Raw genomic sequence first — 20,490 nt, forward strand, 5'->3', positions numbered from 1 at the left:
ATTCATTTTACCTGTCTAAGACTGCAGTTCGGGCAGTGAAAGCTTGTAGTTTTAAATCATTTTTGCCAGAGATCGTTTTTAAATTTCAACTGGGAAACATCATGTTTCACATTGATTTCTTGGTTTGTTTGTTTGTTTTTTTTACCGCATTAATAGGGAATTTCATAATTTATACAGAGGTCCCTTTTCTATAAGAACTGGTAACCCTCATTTTATTTCCAATCAGGGATGATTGAAACGTGAGAAAAAAATAGGTAACAGTTTCCCTATACCTTTTTCTCTTCATTTAACAAAATATAAGAAAACAGGCAGAATGCCTGATGCTATGCACTTAGTTGTTTATATGAAAGAGCAGATAAGAGCAAACGTTAAACTTATTAAGTAAAATGAGCGAAACAGGATGCAAAGTTCCCATTCTTTAGTTTCTTTTATCTGCTATTACTTAATATTCAAAATGTTTCTAGTATCTCAGAGTGTTCTATGCTATGTATCACAGAAAATTTTACAATCATATAGTCTGTAACATGCATTTTAAAAAAATATAGAGCACACAACCCAAAGAGCTGCAGGATCCATGATTTAACTAGTAATATCCAAGATTGTAAACAGGATGAAAACGAATCATCCATCAACAACTTCACAACATGAAAAGAAAATTATCAAGTCCAGCTTGCACTATTCTCTCTCTCTCTCTTTTACTTGATAAAAGAACGGCAATTCGCATGTAAACAAACCCGACCTGCACAAAACATGTTAAAAGCCTAAAAATATCACATCAGAATGTTCTCTACAAGGCCTCTGATAGAGTCCTTGTAACAGAACTTTCCAAATGTCGTAACCTTGTAAAAATCACGTACCCACTCAATTGTGATAAAGACAGAAACTGATCAGTTTACCCTTCTAAAAGAGCACTTACGGTCGTATTATCCACTGGCTAAATAAGTGGCGCAGCTACGTAGTCAAAATCACCTTTCATTTTTTTCTCGAATTTAAATTAATCACGCAGGGAATTAGCGTGCGGGAATAAGGTAAGGGGAAGGCCGTCGTTTGCAGTCCTTCTCAATCCTCTGCAACCTTCACAATCCATCTATTTTTCAGGTGTATTCATAACATTTCGGTGCTTTCTATGTCATATATTTTTTTTATTTTACTCATCATCATTTTCTACAATAATTTTCTCAAATTATAGGTAATTTTAAACGTCACCTGAACTTACTTTGAATAACGTGATGTAGATAACCTTGTCCAATTAGACGATGACTACCGTTTTTGATAATATAAGCCCCTATTTTCAAAATTTTCATCATTTTCATTATTTTCGCGAACCTCCAGCAAGGACGCGAGTAAAATGCGTGCGCGTGACTTTCCGCTCGCGTGTGTCGGTCTAAATCCCTCACGCTTTGACAAATCGCGCGCATGCCAAGCACATAATTTTCAAACATTATCTTTCATTCCACGAGCGTATTTGAAAGTTCGCGCCTTCGACGGATGTGATCCTCCAGATGTTTGGCCTGTTCCATAAAATCTGCCTCCCACACGAGCGTATATCCGCACTCTGAAATAGCTTTCTTCCACTCGCAGCCGTGTCTCTCAATGAACCCCATTCCTCCCGTCAACACCAACGACGTCGATTTAGGAGATGAGGAGCTATGCGTGTCTGCGAGACACCGTACAGCAGACACGTGACGGTGGATCAACTTTAGAGGCTTCTGCGTCGAAGGGTCTACGAGAACCACGTGACCAGTACCCAGTCCAACCCATAGCGTCTTGTGCGAAAGAAGAAGGCTAAGCACTCGTGTTTCACGTAAATTGCCTGTATACCCAGCGTCTCTGAGAATTGTCAGACAGTCAATGGAGCCAAGAAACTTAGCTTTGAAGAAATTCCAGCATTCCACCACTGGGCTCTCACGAGTTGAGATCCAAACGAACGACGAGCCCACGGCGATGTTCAATACGAGACCCTTGGCCCTGTCGTTGACAGCCCATCGGCGCTCAATTTCAAGGACGACTTCGCCGCTGTCTCCTTTATCCACTTTTGCCTCTTTATTCCTTTTGACTCTGAGCACCACTATTTCACTACCGCATCCGCAAAGCAATCTCCTCTTGCCAACAGCCATACAGGCGACAGGATGAATATTGCAGTCTGCACAGGACGTACCCTTGAGGATCTTGCTGTAACATAGGTCAAAATACGTTGGACTGGTGTCTTCTACTCTTAAACTACTACTGTTATACACAGCTAGCTGGCCATTGGCGAGTCCCGCCAGCACTACATTCACTTCGTCGTCTTTGTAATGTTTGAGGCAAAGAATGGCGTGAGGTAACTTAGGCAGATCGAACAGGCACCTATGATCCCAGGCGTCGAACACCCATATCTTTCCGGATTGAGTACCAGCCAAAACAGTGTCGCTTTCCACTGCTAGGATGCTCTTTACCCGTTTGTCTCGAATAAAGGTACCTGTGCAGCCCTAAAAGAAACGTAGATGGCACGGTAAACATTACTTTATAACGGAACTGCACAGTGGAAACTCGAATTGTACGACAGATATTTACAACTGAAAATGACATTTGAAGATCGAAATAGTTTTCAAAATTAACAATCAAAATATATATCTCTTCGGCAATTTCTTGTTACCCGCCGTTTTTAAGGCGGTTTTAAAGGTCTCAACTGTGAAAAATTAGTGTCAAGGGTTCATTTTCTATACCAGTTAATAACAAAAATATTGATACATGAACCACATAGAAAATTTTACTGATTCACCGAGGGTTTTCACGCGGCTCCTATTTTAATATTTCGGTCACTGGTTTCTACGTGCAATATTTGGTGTTCAAAATCAAAACTCGCATACGGTGGGAATTCTTCAGTATAGGTATCAGCCGTACATTTTTTGACACAACTTGAGAGAATACCTAGCTCTCGGAAATTCACGACGGGGTGTCATGCTACGATGAGATTGTGAAAAGCAAAAGGTTATTCTCAAGTTACATGATAGAGATATCGTAAATTCATTACCTCTACACCCATTTCAGAGAGGTCGATAATGGTCACTTGACCACTTTGGTTGTCTGATTGTCCACTACCAACCCACACCTCCAGTTTGGGCGTGTTATTTTCGGTAAAGTGTCGGATGGTCATGCACTCCACCGTTTGTCCCTTACAAACTGCGATTTCACGTTTTAAACAGATCAGCTCGGGGTCACACAGACGTGAGTAGGCCTAAAAAGAGAAGCAAAACATGACGAACGACGATGGGTTACTATGGTTCACTTTTGCACAATTACATCCTTAGACAAAAACTAGCGTAATGTGACAGAAAAGTTAAAAGACAACGGTTTGAATGACGTGAAAACCAGAAAAAAAAAAATCAATCATGCAAAATAGTTATAACTTGTCTTTCACCTGGACAGCTGATATTCTCCTACTTGGCAAAGGCTCCAGGGCATGCGCAATAAGATCTGCAAAATCAGGCCATGGAGGGCATTGGGATGCCGTGATAGGATCCAAAGCGCGACCCTTCAACACGGCCGCGTCAAGCTCGTGCCGGAAGCGCAAGTCTTCGAATGGTTTGGTTCCTCCGGTTACAAGCTCGTACAGGAACATACCAAACGAGTACAAATCGGCTTCCAAGTTGTAAGTGACGTCACCTCGGGCGATTTCGGGTGCTCGATAACCAGGCGTCCCTTCTGAGGCAGTTAATCCGCATCGTGTGGCGTATCGAGCGACGCCATAATCACATATCTTCGCGTTGATCAAATTTGCGACGGACAGCGAGAAGATGAGGATGTTGTTTGGCTTTAAATCACGGTACACGATCATGTGATGATGCAAAAACACCAAACCTTCGGCTACCTAGAATAAAGCAAGCGTATCAGTCAACTAGTTTTGCAGGAATTACTCCTATAAGCGCTGTGTAACTTAAAAAGGACTGTGGGAAAAGTCTGCACTCGTAACAAGTGGCCCATCCAGTCCGAGCTTATCCAAGCTTCTGCAGCAGGAAGCGTTAAAACTAATGCAACTCCCCCAGGATGGGATTCTCGTTCATTGCAAGGTTACCCCCAAGCACTCTTTCATCATCCCCTACTCCTGGTGCTCTTGATACTCCTGAGTGGAGAGAGGCTCTGCGAGGGTTAAGTCCTTGCCCAAGAAAGCAACACAATGACCCAGCTTCCTCTCGACCCGAGCTCCAGTGCGTCAATAGTTAACAATTGATTTATAACAAAAGGAGAGGAAGTAGGTATAGCTAGGTTACCGACCCACTAACCTGTAGTGCGATTCTGTGTTGAATTCCTCTGCTAAGTGCCTGCCCGTTGCTTAAAAGTGAACCAAGACATCCCATTGGCGCCATCTCCAATATCAGGGACCATGGCCTCATGCAGACTCCCACCAAGGTAATGATGCTCAAATGGCGAAGCTTACGTAAGAATATCAGTTCTTGACGAAGTAACGTGTGAGGGTTGTCCTCATTTCTAACATGAAACACCTGTGAAGATTAGGTAAAACGGCGACATCTTAAAAAAGACTTTCAAAGTAACTACTTAAATTCTAATCACTATCATTAAGTATTTTTAGCTGAAAGAGAAGTGAATAATGTCAAAATGTATTTCATAACATTCACTGAGCCTGCGGTTTCAATAAAGCTTGCGTAAGTCAACTTAAAAATTAGCCCCTAAATTATGTGGTAAAGTCGCGCGGGGCGACTGAAGCAAGATAAGACGACCTTCTTGAAATATCAGAGCATGCGCATCTCCACAGTCACCAAAGTAATTAGATTGAAAAACATTAAAGCCAACTTGAGATCTCTTACTCTCTATTTGAATGAACCATAATTACAAACCTTAGCAGCAACAGGCTTGCCATTATAACGAGCTCTGTAGACATGTCCAAATGCGCCATCACCGAGAAGCCTAGCTCGCTTTATGTCCAACTCCAGTTTACTTCCATCAATCCTGTATTGATCGCCGACATCTTCCATCACAACATCGGGAGCTATCTGGCGCAGGGCAACCAGCAATTTCGTGTTGGGGCACATGACGTACTCATTTTCACTAGCTTGTGCTATAGCGTTGAGTGAAAATGTGTGGGCCTTCTCGCCCTTGCACACAGGGCACTCAGCCTGCTTTTTGACAAGTGGCGAGCCTTCAGGATCTAATTTACCTGCAGAAATGTCACGTAAAATTTTTCATTACAAGCATGTGTCGATAGCCATTTTACCAAACAACTCGAAGGAGTTTCGTTTTATTAAGAGTACTGTAATTACAACGAAAATTTGGAACAAAGTAAGTAGCAGGGGGGTATCGATGAATTCTCGAAGCTTGAAACGAGATGATGACAAATGCAGCCGGAAAGGCAACTGGCTTGAGTTGTTTAGTTGTAGTTTCACGCAGGCGAAGAAAGATTTGGATCATTGCAGCGTCTAAATTAGAAAAAATTTGAATTTGTTCTTTGTTATTTAGACTGTATATTATTCAGTGGAGTTGAATGGTTACCATAATTGTGGATCACTCTGTTACTTTACGGAAGCTTGGCTTTTGAGATAAGAGCAACCTTGCATTGTCGCGAGATCAATAATTACAAGTTCACAACCATGTTTAACTCTAGAATAAGTGCTTTGTGCACGAGTTGGCCATAGGTATTAGTGTTATCATTATCCGTATTCTTATCCTTTTCATCACTATTATTATCATTATTACTTATTATTCATTATTATTATTATTATTATTATCATCATCATCATCGTCATTATTACCATTTTTATTATTACCATATTATCAACGTTATTGTTATGAAGTATTTAGTTAGTTTACAAAGTCAGTTCAGTATTAGAGAGCGTGTTGTGCTCGATAGCTAGTTTCCCCCAACTTTGAGAACGTAACATAATTATCGTCATCCGAGTTCTTATCCTTTTCATTCCTATTGATATCATTGTTAATATATATATATATATATATATATCGTTATTAGTACCATTATTAATAATATCGTCATCACTTACACAAGTCGGGGAACCACTCCTCTAGTAAAGTGTCCAAATGATCCACCACATGAGCAAGGATTCTCGCTCCGTGCACTGTGCTCGGCGTTGTAATCACCACTGTATCGCTGTGGGGACTGGTAACCACTGTGTCGCTGTGGGGGTTGGTCAAACCTTGACATATTAAACAGAATGCTTGGTCTGCCCAGTATAAATAAACTCCTGAATTCCATTGCGTCACTTGAGGTTCAAGAGGGCTTTCCATTCGCACTCTGTGGTCCATGTACAAATTCGCAACAAACGTCTGGACCCTAGTAAGGAGCCGAGGCCAGAAACTGGGGGGTACATAGGCCAGTTTGTACATACGACTAACGTTTCCCTCTGAATTAGGAATTCTGAGTGATGGTTGTTTCTTGCTTAGCAAGGATGGCAAAATGTATTTGTCATCTCTAAGCGGAAGAGCAATACAGTAATGTTCAAGAAGCCTGAAAGAGCAAAAGATATTGTAAATATAGCCAGTATGTATAAATGGAGGACTCGATTGGCATTCTTTTGTAATCATGTAAATTAGACCAACCAGCCTCATCTTTAAGCTTAAGTTTTATCGTTCCGACGAGCCTAGTTGGAATGATCGGGCCCGCTATTTATGCATAAGTTCAATTATACAAGCTGAAAAAGCATAAATTTTCTCAACAATTTGAAGAAAAATCCAAATTATCATTAATTTTATAATAGTTTTACGAACATTAAAGCTGCTTATTTAACTATAACTAGAACACCATTTAGAGTGTAGAAGGCATTGAGGTGTGGCAAAAAACTTGTTACATAAGCAAAACTTAACATGCTGCTTACCTAAGAATCTGTGGCATGAGATCTGAATTGACGTTCACTATACCACTTCCCTCTCGGACTAGATTCTCAAGCTCCGCTACTCCAATGATCCCATCGACGTTCTTAACGTCTCTTCGGGTAACCACGTGGGCTAACAGCTTGTAAACCCATATGGGAACAACAAAGAGAAGATCGTTCAGCCGGCAGGCTGGATCATCAATATGGATAAGTACTCCTACAGGAAAGAAAATAAATAACAGTAACAGTCTAGTAACAGTCTAATAACTAACAACAAAAACGATAGTCCAGGTAGTTTTACAAAATTCACGTAATTTAAAATCCAGGAAGCGAATGTCAGTAGAAGTCATTATCATTCAAATCGTAGAAGCAGAAGTATTTAGAATTGCTATAGAGATGCAAAGGTTTCATGGTAAAATCTTACGCCGTTTTAACCCTTTGTCTCCCAAAAGTGATTAACATGTAACTTCTCCCTAAAATATCCATACATTATCCAGAAAACAGGTGGTGAGAATACTCAAACTAATCAGGTAAAAGTTGTTATCCTGATCTGACATCAAATTCCCGCAAATAATTTAAAAGGAAATGTGTAGCAGCTTAAGGGAGAATTAGAGGTCAGATCTTGGGAAATTACTAGTTAAGTTCTATATCTGCCCAAATCCCGTGCAGTGCTATGCACGTACCTGCTTCACTCAAGAACTTGATGGCTTGTTCGATCTCAGCATCATCCATGAACATTTTTTTGTCTTGAATGAGCTTCCGGATTTTAGCCATCGTCAAGATTCTTCGCGAGTCTTCGGTACGGATGTAACGCTGTATCAAATCTTGCAGCTTCACGAAGTTCTGAGGCACTGTATGACCAATCAAAGAGGAACCCTTGCACATACACTTTGTTACCAGCTGCACGATGTTTGTACGGAAACCCTTCATTCCTGGTGTGTCTTTAGTGCAGTCAAGCGCAACGATGCTCGTGATCTGGGGGAAGCCAGCGCCAGCACACATACTAAGGGCTCTGTCTGTAACAGCTTTGAATACCTCCGATTCTCGATCCTTTGGTACTTTGTCCTTGTGCGTGCCTACGAGCATGACCGATGCCTCAGGTGCACAAGCATGTATGTTGAGAAGCCAAGGCTTGAGAGCATCAATCTCACTGGTACCTTTGCTAACATCAAAAACAACAAGAAACAAAGTCCTCGATGACAGAAGGCACTGATAGGCGCTGTATAAGTCATCCCTACCCTTGAGATCCCATGTGCTGAAGACATAGTCTACACTTTTGCGATGACACTCCTTGCACTCAGCTTTGGGATCTTTCACGCACCATTCTCTCATCGTGACATCTGGGTGTTGACCTGTAGCATTGTGTTCTCGTAACAAACTCAACAAGGCTGTCTTTCCCCGTCCTGCCTGTCCAACAACAACTAGCTTCATGCGGTAATATGGCACTGAGTTCTTAAGCTTGGAGTGCAAGAACCCAATGAGTTCTTGAGCTTTGCTTTCTAGAATACCTGAATTCAAATCAAGCTTAAGATCAGCCAACTGCAAATCCCACAGATTGGATAATCTTCCCATTTCATCTGGCAGATGCGTGATGCCGGTATTTCGACTCAAATCGAGCGAAGTCAAGGATGTCAATTCCCCGATTCCATCGGGTACTTGCTTTAAACAGTTGCTACTCAAGATCAGTCTTTCAAGAAATGACCAATTTTCAACACCCTCCAACGACAACTTCCTAATTTTGTTTTCAGCTAGCACGAGCTCCTTCAGTTGCCGGGTGGACCAAGCGATGGGAGGTGGGATGTCTTCAAGATTGTTGCTGGAAAGGTCCAAAATCTTCAAATTGGGGAGCTTTAGAAAAAATCGAGAGATCGAAAACTGTTTCTTTGTTGATGATTCCCCAAGCTTATTTTTGTTCAACCGAACTGTTTTTAAATTCTTCAAAGATGGGGCAGCAGCTTCAGGTAATGTTGAAAGTAAATTATTTGAAGCCAAAAGAGTTTCGAGAGCAGAACTGTCTGCAAAGAACTCGGGTGGAATCTCTGACAGCTGATTATTTGACAAGTCCAATGTTTTAAGCTGTGGCAGGTTCAGAGAGCAGTCGGGTAGCTTTTTTATGCTATTGCCCGACACATACAAGCTTGTTAAACCTGGAAATAGCTCTCCTAGCCTCTCAGGAAAACAAGTTTCTCCGTTGTGCGACAGATTCAAGTTTTCTAGCATCATACTGCTGGACCCGTGGAATGAAGGATAAGATTTCATCTCGATCTTGTTGTGCGACAAGTTCAGTAATTTCACCGTGCTTGACTCATGGACAAAGCAGAAGGGAAAATCCTTAAACTCGTTGTGACTCAAATTCACGTGCCTTAACACAGGCATAGCATCACAGAGTTTAGGAGGAAAGCGTTCCAAGTGGTTATGACTTAGATCCAACCTCTCAACCTTTGCTAGATGAGCGAGAAGTAGCAAGGAAGCGTCTGCCAGAGGATCAATGCTAACAATGCTGTTGCTGGAAGCATCAATAGAAAGGACGGTTGCATTGGCGGATAGGACTCTAATTGACTCTCTTCGCTTTCTTCGTTCTTCAAACGTTCTCGCAGTACGCCTTTCTTTGCGGGCTGCGAAATGCGACAATTTTCCACTTTCGAACTGACAGGGAGCACTCAGAGTCAGTTCTCTATAACTTTCCTGCGCGTCCCAACTGTAGACGTAGCTTCCATTTGGCATTTTGAACATCCCTGGTTGCTGTACATCGTCTCCAGATTCTGATATAGCATCAGCCTCCTCAGAGTCGGACACACTGCGAGAAAAATGGTCTTTAAAACTTTGCACAGGGGGATTTACGTCGCTTGCTGAACGTCTTGTCAACACCGGACGCTGGCGAGTGGGCGTGGGTTCCTCAACTGATACTTTTCGCGGACTCCTGGGTAATATGACGCAATTATCGTCGGAGAAGGGAGACACAATGCGAGGATCATGCGAGCTGTAAGGCAGGGAAGCTCCACTGATGCTACGTGCGCGCAGTGGTGCGTCCTCACTTAACTCTGGTAAATCAAAATCAAGGTCGGAGTCGGAATCAGAATAATCAATTGACTCAAAGGTGAAAGAGGTCTCTCTATCGAGAGAGAATGAATCGGCCTTACTGTTGGTAGAACTAGCGCTGGGAGACTTGTTGAGCATCGACTCACTCCCTTTTCGTCTCAGGCGACTATTGAGTGAAGCTCTTCGTTCCATTGTTCTCTTGGCGTCGTCGATGAACTCAGGCCAACCCGCACAGAGATCTGGCGGAGAGTACTTAAAGCCCGACAGTGAAGGCGATAACCATTCTGGGCGTAAGTCACCCAGATTGAGTTTGCTAAATGCTATGATACCAGCCTCTTTGTCGTGACCGAGATGTTGAAGAAGCAGTCCTACAATGTTATCGTGTCCCATCTCAAGGGAAAGCCTCAGAGCACATTGAATGTCTGTAATTCCCTGTGTGAGTAGCAACCGTACCATTTCTTCTTCACCGTTTTTGCACGCACGACAAAGAGGTGTGTTCTCGCCTTGACCAGCATTCACATCTGCTCCTTTCTTGATCAGACAATCGGCTCCTTTGAGAAGGCCACCCGCACATGCTGACAACAGCATTTGTGTTTTAAGGTTGCGTTCCAAACCAAGATACCGAATGCACTCACTGGCCAAGAACACTAGGTCTGGTTCCTCTACAAAGTTCTCCAAGATGAAGAAAAGCCTTTCATGTGCACAATTGTTCACTAAAATTGAACTCTTTGTCTCGTCTATTTGAGCAATGACCAGCATGGCTACACACCCTTCGGCTTGAACACTTCTGTCTTCTCGGTACTTACACATGGCCTCCAAGACAGAGGACACTGCCTTTTGACAATGTTCATCAGACAGAAAGGGCGCCAGCACTTGAATAAGAATGCACCCCTTCTGTTGTATGGCTGGTTCGTTCAGATGTTTTATCATCGCGTCAAAAATGATGTTTAAACCACCATACTCTGAACTGACGAGGAGATGTGGAACTTCTTCAGCAGCAGAAAGCACACCTAAACAACAAAGAAATAGCACTTTGAGGGGGGTAGAGGAGGGGTCCGTCATGGCTTGCGCAAAAGCACCAACTAACCTAAAAATAAAATGTACGTGTTTTTCGGTTCCTGTTATCGGCCTATTCCGTTGACTTTGACACAATCCGTGAACTCCTGCGATATTTTGAACGCCAGAAAAGGTACGATTTTTCTTAAATGAAGGACATTTGTCGGGGGTAAATTAAGCCAGTATGCCTGTTCTTCGATTTCACATCTCCAAGTCTAAGACCAGTGATGCAAGCTGGAGAGGATAAAGACGAATTTCAGCTGCGTCTTGCAAAGAGTGTTTGTTCTTCCTTACAGTATTAGGAGTCAGAAGTATATATCTCAAGAAGAAACAGCACAAATTCTTTACTTATTCAAGGATATGTCGATCAGTTATTGCAGTATTACTGCAAATTAAGTTTTTCAAGCTGACCCATTTTTGCATCGTTGTAACCTCGAGTCACTTTCTCGAATAAGATTTCTAAAAATAAGTATTGATCCTCTGCATTTAATTATTTCAAAATTATTTCAATTAAGGCTGTCCTCCCTTGAAAACTATCATATTAGTATGTGGCTATGCTAGTAACACTAATACAAGGCTGTGCTGTCACACAAAAACACTCACCCAAAGCTTCCAATGAGATCTCACAAAGGGACACTTGATCTGGGAAGGAGTTCATAGCATTCAAAATCGTTCCATGAATCCCTTCAATAGCACTCTGATGTAAAACAAGCTCAACATCTGTTGCTAAGCATGCAATCAATGCTATGGCTTCTTGTTGGACAAGAATGTTATCTCTAAACCTACATGGACAAAGGCAAAGTTGAAAAGAACTTATTTCACAATTGAAAGCAATTTTCAATGAATGACCACTGAAATTGCTCCAAAACAATGGAACTACAATAGTTTATCATGTCAAGTATACATATCACAGCAAGCTACTGGAAACTCAGAGTTATATGATAAGCTGAGTCCCACAAGCATTTTGATTGGTTTTTACTTATGATCTATTGAAGGACAAACACATAGATGACATCACTACTGACTACAATTTTGCTTTTTATTAAAATATAACACATAGATTCCATATTGCTTTGAGTCTGTTCAATAATAAATCATAAAAAACATCAAAACGTGGTAAGAAAACACTGATACACTCAGCTGCACTTTGTATACCAAGTTTTTGTTCTTGCCACATTTTGATGTCATCTGTGATCTATTAGTGAACAGAAGTACGGAAACATGGAATCTTTTTATTAACTACACCCAACACAGCATGCTCAAGAGTAGAAAAATTCTGTACTTTAAGCCATGATTGGTCTTAGCTTAAACATGTTTGGTTCTTTAGGTTGAGAAAAATAATACAGCACCGCTAAATGCTCAACACTGTAGAACAAAAACATTTTTTCCGGATCTTGCTGTTATTTTAAGTTACCATTATATCACAATCTAGTTTCATAACCCTTGCATGCTGCTTACCTCCAAGTACAGTCAAACACCAGCTCTAACACTCCACAGTTAATCAAGAGTTCTTTATGATGAAACCCAGATAATGACAATCCCCTCAGCCCTCTACAGCTCCACTGTTGCACTCGTGGTTCTGTCTTGTGTTGTTTCATTGCTTGGACAATGTGCATGTATAACCCTTTGGACATCAAAGACTGAAAAAAGGATATTTTTCACCCATTTAGCATTTAGCTCCCAGAAGTGATTAACATTTAACCTCTCCCTACAATATCCAAACATTATTAAGCAAGCAGGTACCTAGGAATGGTCAGATTTATCAGGGAAATGTTATCTTGACCAAACCAACAATTCTCATAACTTATTTTCAAAGAAATATGTGATAGTTTGATAGGAGAATATACAATGAGATCTTGGGAGTGGAAGGGTTAAAAGACTTGGTGTTGTTAAACTCCACCAGTATCGCAGAGGTCTTGGATTCAAAACCTGTTCAGACCTGAACTTTTTTCAGGCCTTATTTCCACTACCACATAAGTAGGGTTCATTACTGTGAGGATCACTTTCATACAAGACTGTCCTATGTTAATTAATCATTAAATGCTTCTTGATCAAGTGCTTGGCTAAATTTAAAATACAAACTGTTCTAAGGTACTCTTGTTAGCCTTAACTTTTAAAGAGAGAAACATGACTTTTGATCTCTTACACCTCACCTCCCTTAGTGGGTTGGACATGTTGACGATGGATGCTAAGACCCTGCATGCTGACACACATAGCTCTAAGTCATCTGCATGCAACATCAAGGCAGCCATGCAACAATTGTGTATGGGAAGGGCATTGCCATCTCCTCCTATTTCAGTCAAGACATCAGGACAGAAGTCAATCAATTCTTGCAGAGCATGACAGGCTGCAATTAAGACCTCTGGTTTATCATAGTGGCTTGTCATAGCAGTAAATACTTGATGAGTCCAGCTGTAGTTCTGCAATCCTAAAGAAGAGCATATAACCAGACTTGACTGTACATCCCAAAATGTAAGAGCAAAAATAAGGGACCAGTCATTGTTTATTGCCTAGGGGAGGGGGTGGAATATTTAGGGGAAGGGATTGCATGGTTTCAGGGAGGAATGGAGGTAGGATCAGTCATCCCCATAGGAGTGTAAAGGGAGGACTATGGAGAGAGGTGGATCAGAAGAACATAACAGAGCCTTATGTTGAGATCAGTCAACTCTATTGTGACAACCAAAATCCTCCATCCCCCTCCATGGAAATAAATAAATAATGACAAAGAAGTTCTTGGACTGGCTGTTTAGGGAGGTTTTGGAGGTAGCATGTTGTTGAAGCAATAAATCCCCTGACCCTGTTTAAAACAAAATAAGTTTCTTATCAAGACAAGTGTTACAGATTTCAGCAAATAGACCTCCTTACACAAATGTCTGGCACATTCAGACAGAATACTTAGAATTGAATTTAGCAACATTATTATTGCAATTTCCGGCCGTTTACCCTTGGGTAATCTGTTGATTTTTCCCTAAACATGCACCACTGCGGTTAATAGAGAGGTGGGGGTTTTGTGACAATTTTGAAATCTACTGGAAGTTAGTTTGAAAAAAATTTCACCTACCTGCGTTTCCACCTCTCAAATGAATTTTAATGTATTAAGAGCGCCACAAAGCGGCTCGAAAACATGATGCCGACTCAAGTTTATTTCACGCACACTTAGTTGCGTGACGAACAAATTTTTATTAGCACACATGTCAACAAAACCTTGATGGTGACAAGAATAATCTAAGGGTGTCCAACGCATCAGTAACAAATTTCCAGTTAACACAAGCTTGAGCTGAAGAGAATTTTCCCATTTTAAGGGACTTGTTAAGCCCAGTAGAACTGGAGATATTGATTTTTTTGAGAAATCAATAATTCAACACGGTGTTGAACGATCGCTTGCACAAAATGTGGCCATGAATTTGCATTTTGTTGAGAGCCTTTTTGTACAAATTTTCTCTACTCTTAAGGTGAGGGTTACCACCAGTGTGGGTAATCTGTTGACTTTCTTTTTTGCCGCATGCAATAATTGGCTGGTGCAGGTAAACAGCTGGATATTATGGTCATAGTAACATATTTTTAGACTGCAAAACTGTTAGCGCTCAAACCTATGAACACCTCTTGCCTAGAAAGATACCCTGTTCAAGATGCTAAATGGTGAGATTAAAGACCACAAAACTCAAGACCTTAAAAACCATTCCCTGTTTGTGGCTCATATAGACTTTGATAAAAAAAAAAAAAAAGGGTTGTGCTTCCTTGGTCCAAAGCAAGGAAAAAGGGTGTAAATCATCTCAGTTTCTGAAGAATGAAGTCAACAGGAGTAATTTGTACTCCTTCAGGATGGAATGCTAGTCTATCACAGCTAAGCATCCAGCACTAATCAGGTTTCCCTGGGAAACAAAGTGGTTAGTGGTTAGTGTGCTGAACGCCAGGTTGGGTAGGAGACCTGGTCACAGTGACTCTCTCCTTCCAGAAGTATAAATGGGTACCACAAAAATGTCAGGGATGTATGATGAAACACTAGGGGGTAACATTGCTATGAACTGGCATCCCATCCAGGGAGACCAGTAATACCCTAGTCACTTCAAGCTATGGGAACCAGCATAAGCTAAGGCTGGATTGGCCTCTTAGCTAGAGTACAGACTGGCAGTTTGCCAGTACACATTTAGACTCCAATGCCCTGAGAGGCACTGTGAGTGAATTTCCTTACACAAAAAACACAATATATAGTCCCTTAACATGATTTATCCCATACCAATCACACTGAAGTCTAAACTAGTCTATTGCTCCTATCAACTTTCAAGCAATGAGGCATTGATTTGAGTCCTTACTGTTTGAATAAAAGCTTCATAAAACACTTCACTTACTTCCTTGCAGTTTATTGTCTAGTTCTTCTGTGAGAAGAGCCAAAGCAGTAAAGCCATTTTTCTGAACCTCCATGCAACTATTAAACTGTTGTAATGCCCTAAGAATAACATTTAAAACAACATTTTGCTGAACTAGAATTGCTCTGTGAGGCTCCAAGGCTGCCAAAAGTACAAGTAGTCTGCATCCCACTGCTTGAACTCCACTGCGATCACAATGTTTCTTCATTGCTTCCAAGGCAACCATGAATGTTCTTCCATGAACAAGAGCCTGGCAATTCTTGTTTGAAGATGCTAGAACACACATCAGCTGAATTCCTTGCTGCTGGATGTCTCCTTTAAAGCAAAACACAAAAGGCCTTTTTGTTTAGGATCATGAAAGATCATTTGAGCTGGGCAGGAAGGGCTAGATTTCCAAATAACCCCATACTTTATGCAAAAATCTTTGGTAGTCTCCTTATGCAGAAATCATCACACAACACCCTCTACCCACCCTCCTATTGAGAGCAGCTCAAGACAAGAAATAAGTGTATGTAATTGGACAACATGCTGTTCAATTTGAAAACAATTTGATGAAAAAAATTGTGAGGACAGCCAAAATTGAATAAGGCATGTAAACTTTACAGATTGTCTTGAAATTTGGTTTTTCAAAATGAATCTCCTGCAATGGTCTCCGATGTAATACATATCAGTAACAATTTTGATCTACAAACTTTACAGATAAATTGCAACTAATAAGAATATCAACAAATCCCCACACAGTTTTGAAGACCGACCCATTGGGATGGAAATTGTGCAAAATTTTTATTTATGCAGTCAGATTTGATATGCAATTAATTTGCTCAAAGAAATATTGTCATTTCTGACTGTCATGCCCCATTCAGTTTACAGTTGGATCAACCTAAAACGAAACAATTTTTAGCAGGTTAGTGCATTTCATAACTTTTCCATTGATATATAGTTTATGGTGTTTATGCTTCAAATAGTGTATTAAAAATTTTGTTTGCAAAGGACACCCAAGAAGGTTCACTATATCCTTAAAGGCTCTTGCAGTCAGGTAACATTGCATGACTGGATTGAAACCATGTTACTAAAAGACTGTTGCAGTCATTTATATACACTGCATATGTAAACTAAACACATGCTATTTTTTTTTAAGACGCAGTAAATTTTGCATGACAAGACCACGCACATGCAATTTTTTTTAAAGACATTTGCGGTCAACTTTGCATGACAAGACTACACACATGTTATTTATAGACTCTTTCAATCAAGACACCTTTCGTGAATAGGCTGAAACATGCACAAAAAGGCACTGCATAGTAAAAACGAAAACAGATGACTAAGTGATTTACGTTATAATCAAATTTTCTACATATTGCATTTATATTTCAAGCTGAAAACAGCAAAATTCCCTGATTGATCTCTAAACAATTGATGACACAGGGCTTATACTATTTTGCGAAACGAAACAAAATTGTACTATTTTGCGAAACGAAACGAAATTTGGCGAAATGGCCTTTTTTCGCCTTTATTTTGCAAATATGTCCTCTTCGTCCGAAACAAAATGTGTCCACTAATAAAGTGATCAATATTTCTAAGAGCCTAATCAACTCTCATTTTATTAACCATAATAGTACTCGTTTCGCAAAGTAGTAATTTTGACAGAATTACTATTTTGCGAAATGGCGTTTTTTTCATCTTTATTCAGCAAATATCTCCTCTTCATCCAAAACAAAGTGTTTCCACTAATAAAATGATCAATATTTCTAAGAGCTTGGTGACCTCTCATTTTACTGACCATAACAGAACTCGTTTCGCAAAGTAGTAATTTTGACAGAATTACTATTTTGCGAAATGGCATTTTTTTCACCTTTATTTAGCAAATATGTCCTCTTCATCCGAAACAAAATGTTTCCACTAATAAAATGATCAATATTACTAAGAGGCTGGTGACCTCTCATTTTATTGACCATAATAGAACTCGTTTCGCAAAGTAGTAATTTTGACAAAATTACTATTTTGCGAAATGGCGTTTTTTTCACCTTTAATCATTTAGTAAATATGTCCTGTTCTTTCGAAGCAAAATATTTCCACTAATAAAATGATCAATATTTGTAAGAGCCTGGTCACCTCTCATTTTATTGACCATCATTGAACTCATTTTGCAAGTAGTAATTTTGACAGAATTACTATTTTGCGAAATGGCGTTTTTTCACCTTTATTTAGCAAATATGTCCTCTTCGTCCGAAATAAAATGTTTCTACTAATGAAATGATCAATATTTCTAAGAGCCTGGTCACCTCTAGTCACCTTATAACGTATTTTCCTAGCAGCGTGACCAAACATCGAGCGTTAATTGAGTTCGGCTGGAATTGCCAGTCACGCATGTGGCTTGTTGGTCAGCTATAAAATCGAGTTGCAGCAACCATAAATAGAACAGAACAAACTACAAGGAATACAGAGCAGAATAGAAAACAGAATTATCACAACAATAAAGAGTAAACTCCGAGCCAATAGAGAGCAATCGAGAACAAAAACAAGTAGCTGTCTTTGATTTTGTTTCGGGCAAAGAGGACAGATTTGTTAAATAAAGGTGAAAAAACACCAGTTCGCAAAATAGTAATTCTGTCAAAATTAATACTCTGCGAAACGAGTTCTATTTTGGTCAAAAAATGAGAGGTGACCAGGCTCTTAGAAATATTGATCATTTTATTGGTGGAAACATTTTGTTTCGGACGAAGAGGGCATCTTTGGTAAATAAAGGCGAAAAAAGGCCATTTCGCAAAATTTCGTTTCGTTTCGTTTCGTTTCGCAAAATAGTACAATTTCGTTACGTTTCGCAAAATAGTATAAGCCATGACACAGCAAATTACTTGATGTATCAAACTCATTTGACGAGACTGGAGTTAAAATGAACAATAGTTTCTTGAATATTTAGAGGCAATCTATCTTACCTGACTTAGCGAATTTCTCCATGGTTTCCACAACAATGCGATATTTTTTTCGAGGCGGTTTTTTCTCCTCCATGTTAATCAAGTCCTCCTGTGCAGACGGATCGTCTCTCAGTAGTTGAGTGAGAGCTTCAAACGCAGGTATATAAAATTCCTCGTCCTCTCCAAAATAGCTCATTGCAGATAGAACGAAATCTACTGCACGACTGTCCAATGCAAGGCTTCTCATTCTCGTGGAAGTGCACAGCGCAGACAACATTTTACAACCTATAACTTGATTCATTTTGTTACTATGAAGTTTCATCATTTTTAAAATGTCTCTGTGAGCTTTTCTTTCCTGTAGTTCAGATTGAACACGCGGATTAAGTTCCACGAACCTATGTAGCACAAAACAGGAATAAAGTTGAATTTTGTGACTTGTTTCGTGGGAACGCATTACGTCTAGCACAGTTAAGTGAGCTTGTTTCCTTTCAAGGAGCTCAGTGTCTACGTCCACTTCGTCATCCAAACTGTCAGCGAGTAAATGCATGCAGTTCTCCACTTCAACTTCGTTAGAATTATTCTTGACACAAGCAAGTAAACTGAGTAACTCTTGGATATTCTCCTGAAGCAATTCCTCTTCTTCCAAAGCCATGGTAGACTTCGTCTCGCCAGACAAACTTTCGATTAGCCTAACTCCCTCACACAACGATGTGTCTGGATAGAACACGTCCATTTGAAATCCTCTGGAATCTGAACTCACATTTGTTAACAGCGGATGTTGTATGACGTTAAAATGGCATCAATCCCCGACAGAGTGACATCATGTTCCTTAGTTTAGACACCGTTTCCCAAAAGATACTGCAACAACAGCCGATTCAGGCTCCAGTTGACTCGGCGTTGTAATTCGATCCTTAGATGATAATGACCACAGCATGTGATGCTTACATGACCTCAAATGACGAAAGGTTGCAGTTATAGATTGATCGAATTCGCATCCAAGTAGTTAAATGCCTGGGGAAACAAAGTGTCAACTTTCCTTTCCAGTAGTTAATGTGATCTTCTGGCCATCTCTTCCTTCCTTTGAGAAGATGGCCAGTTACATATACGACGCCCGGAAATAAAAATCCTTGATAAACTCAGCTGGATATTGCTCATCCGTTGAGAATCTGTACTACTCAGAATACAAACACACGAATACTTGAAATAATTGAGGCAAAATGTAGGCAAGAAGAATAACGAATAACCCAAGAATAACCGAATCACTAAGTGGGAATGGCAGACTTGTTCGGGAATAGTGACATCACGCAATGCCTTCGGGAAAACGAAACTGTTCCGAGTGCTCAGTAATCTCGTGATCCGAATCTGCCCGATCTCTCCATGGTAGGTTGCTTTTGAAACAGAAGCAGTTCCGTTAGAAGAGAATTTCCTCACTGGTCTCATGACTGCCTTGTGTTGAGACGACAACAAAGTTTTAATCGGATAATGACTGCTATGTGAGTTGTCTATTAGGAAAAATAATTGAGCATGACTGTTGTTTTAATTGACAGAGTGCCAGAAATATTTACCGCATTACTGTTGTGTTTTATCACCTGAGATCACATTAGAAACCCCCGCTTAGTTTACTGCTTTTTCTTCTTCGTGACTGCCAATCATAGGCAAATACACGCTTTTTTCATGAGTTTTTAACACTTCTGGTCAAAAACATTTAGCTACCTCTATAACAAAAAAAGGATAAAGAAATTCTCAAGACCGGACAGTGATTGATATAAAAACATACTCTTATGCCCTTCTCCACCTTTCGAGAATAGCTCTGGTTTGCTTAATTTTTTGTCCCAGCCACGCGTTCGTGCGTCCTGCTACAGTGTGGTGCTTTGTAAAAGACCTTTGTGTACCAGTAGCTGAGGTCAGCTGAGGCACTTGCTTTATCGGGTGTTTACTAATACTTTCCTTAAGCCCCCTACGTGATAATGTTCAGGAGTGCGACGGAAGCGGTCGAACACTCGGAGGATGGAGCTTCAACTGCAAGTCTAACGTTCCTCTGTTCAACAACTTCCCGTTGGAGCACCAAGACCCACTGCTGTTTGGCCCGCCTTTCTTTTTCGAGAGCCGACGCGACAGGTTCGTCTTAACGATAGTAATTTTGTTCACCCGTCCGGTGTCTGCACAGTCTGAGAGATGGTCAGACTTTGCTCTGCAGACCTGAGCTATTTTCCTTCCTTCACAAGACTCGCTCGCCTGAATTCGAAGTGCCCTAGTGATGTCACTTTTAGTTGCTCGACATTCTGCACACTC

General features: G+C 40.5%; 1 protein-coding gene across 1 annotated transcript; it reads right to left on the reverse strand.

The window, feature by feature from the left end:
* Positions 1-356: 356 nt before the first annotated feature.
* Positions 357-19,493, reverse strand: LOC111326220 (leucine-rich repeat serine/threonine-protein kinase 2). The gene is made up of 13 exons (XM_022930164.2): positions 18,220-19,493; positions 15,266-15,598; positions 13,070-13,344; positions 12,375-12,556; positions 11,520-11,698; positions 7,505-10,870; positions 6,825-7,038; positions 5,994-6,457; positions 4,836-5,155; positions 4,263-4,481; positions 3,401-3,850; positions 3,014-3,217; positions 357-2,468 (listed from the first exon to the last, which is right to left on the reverse strand). Exons 1-13 carry the CDS (start codon positions 18,929-18,931, stop codon positions 1,449-1,451), a joined length of 7,938 nt encoding a protein of 2,645 aa, XP_022785899.1. The 5' UTR covers positions 18,932-19,493; the 3' UTR covers positions 357-1,448.
* Positions 19,494-20,490: the final 997 nt, after the last annotated feature.

This window comes from Stylophora pistillata, chromosome 1 (assembly GCF_964205215.1).
Source record: "Stylophora pistillata chromosome 1, jaStyPist1.2, whole genome shotgun sequence".
NCBI lineage: Eukaryota > Metazoa > Cnidaria > Anthozoa > Scleractinia > Pocilloporidae > Stylophora > Stylophora pistillata.

What these genes read in the sequence shown, in the direction of transcription:
- LOC111326220 (XM_022930164.2), bottom strand. Translation starts at nt 18,931, where the DNA reads ATGGACGTGTTCTATCCAGACACATCGTTGTGTGAGGGAGTTAGGCTA. An exon ending in TGTCCAACCCACTAAGGGAG is followed by an intron (nt 12,557 to 13,069) that starts GTGAGGTGTAAG and finishes TCCTTTTTTCAG; the next exon opens with TCTTTGATGTCCAAAGGGTT. An exon ending in TCTCTGAAATGGGTGTAGAG is followed by an intron (nt 2,469 to 3,013) that starts GTAATGAATTTA and finishes CGTTTCTTTTAG; the next exon opens with GGCTGCACAGGTACCTTTAT.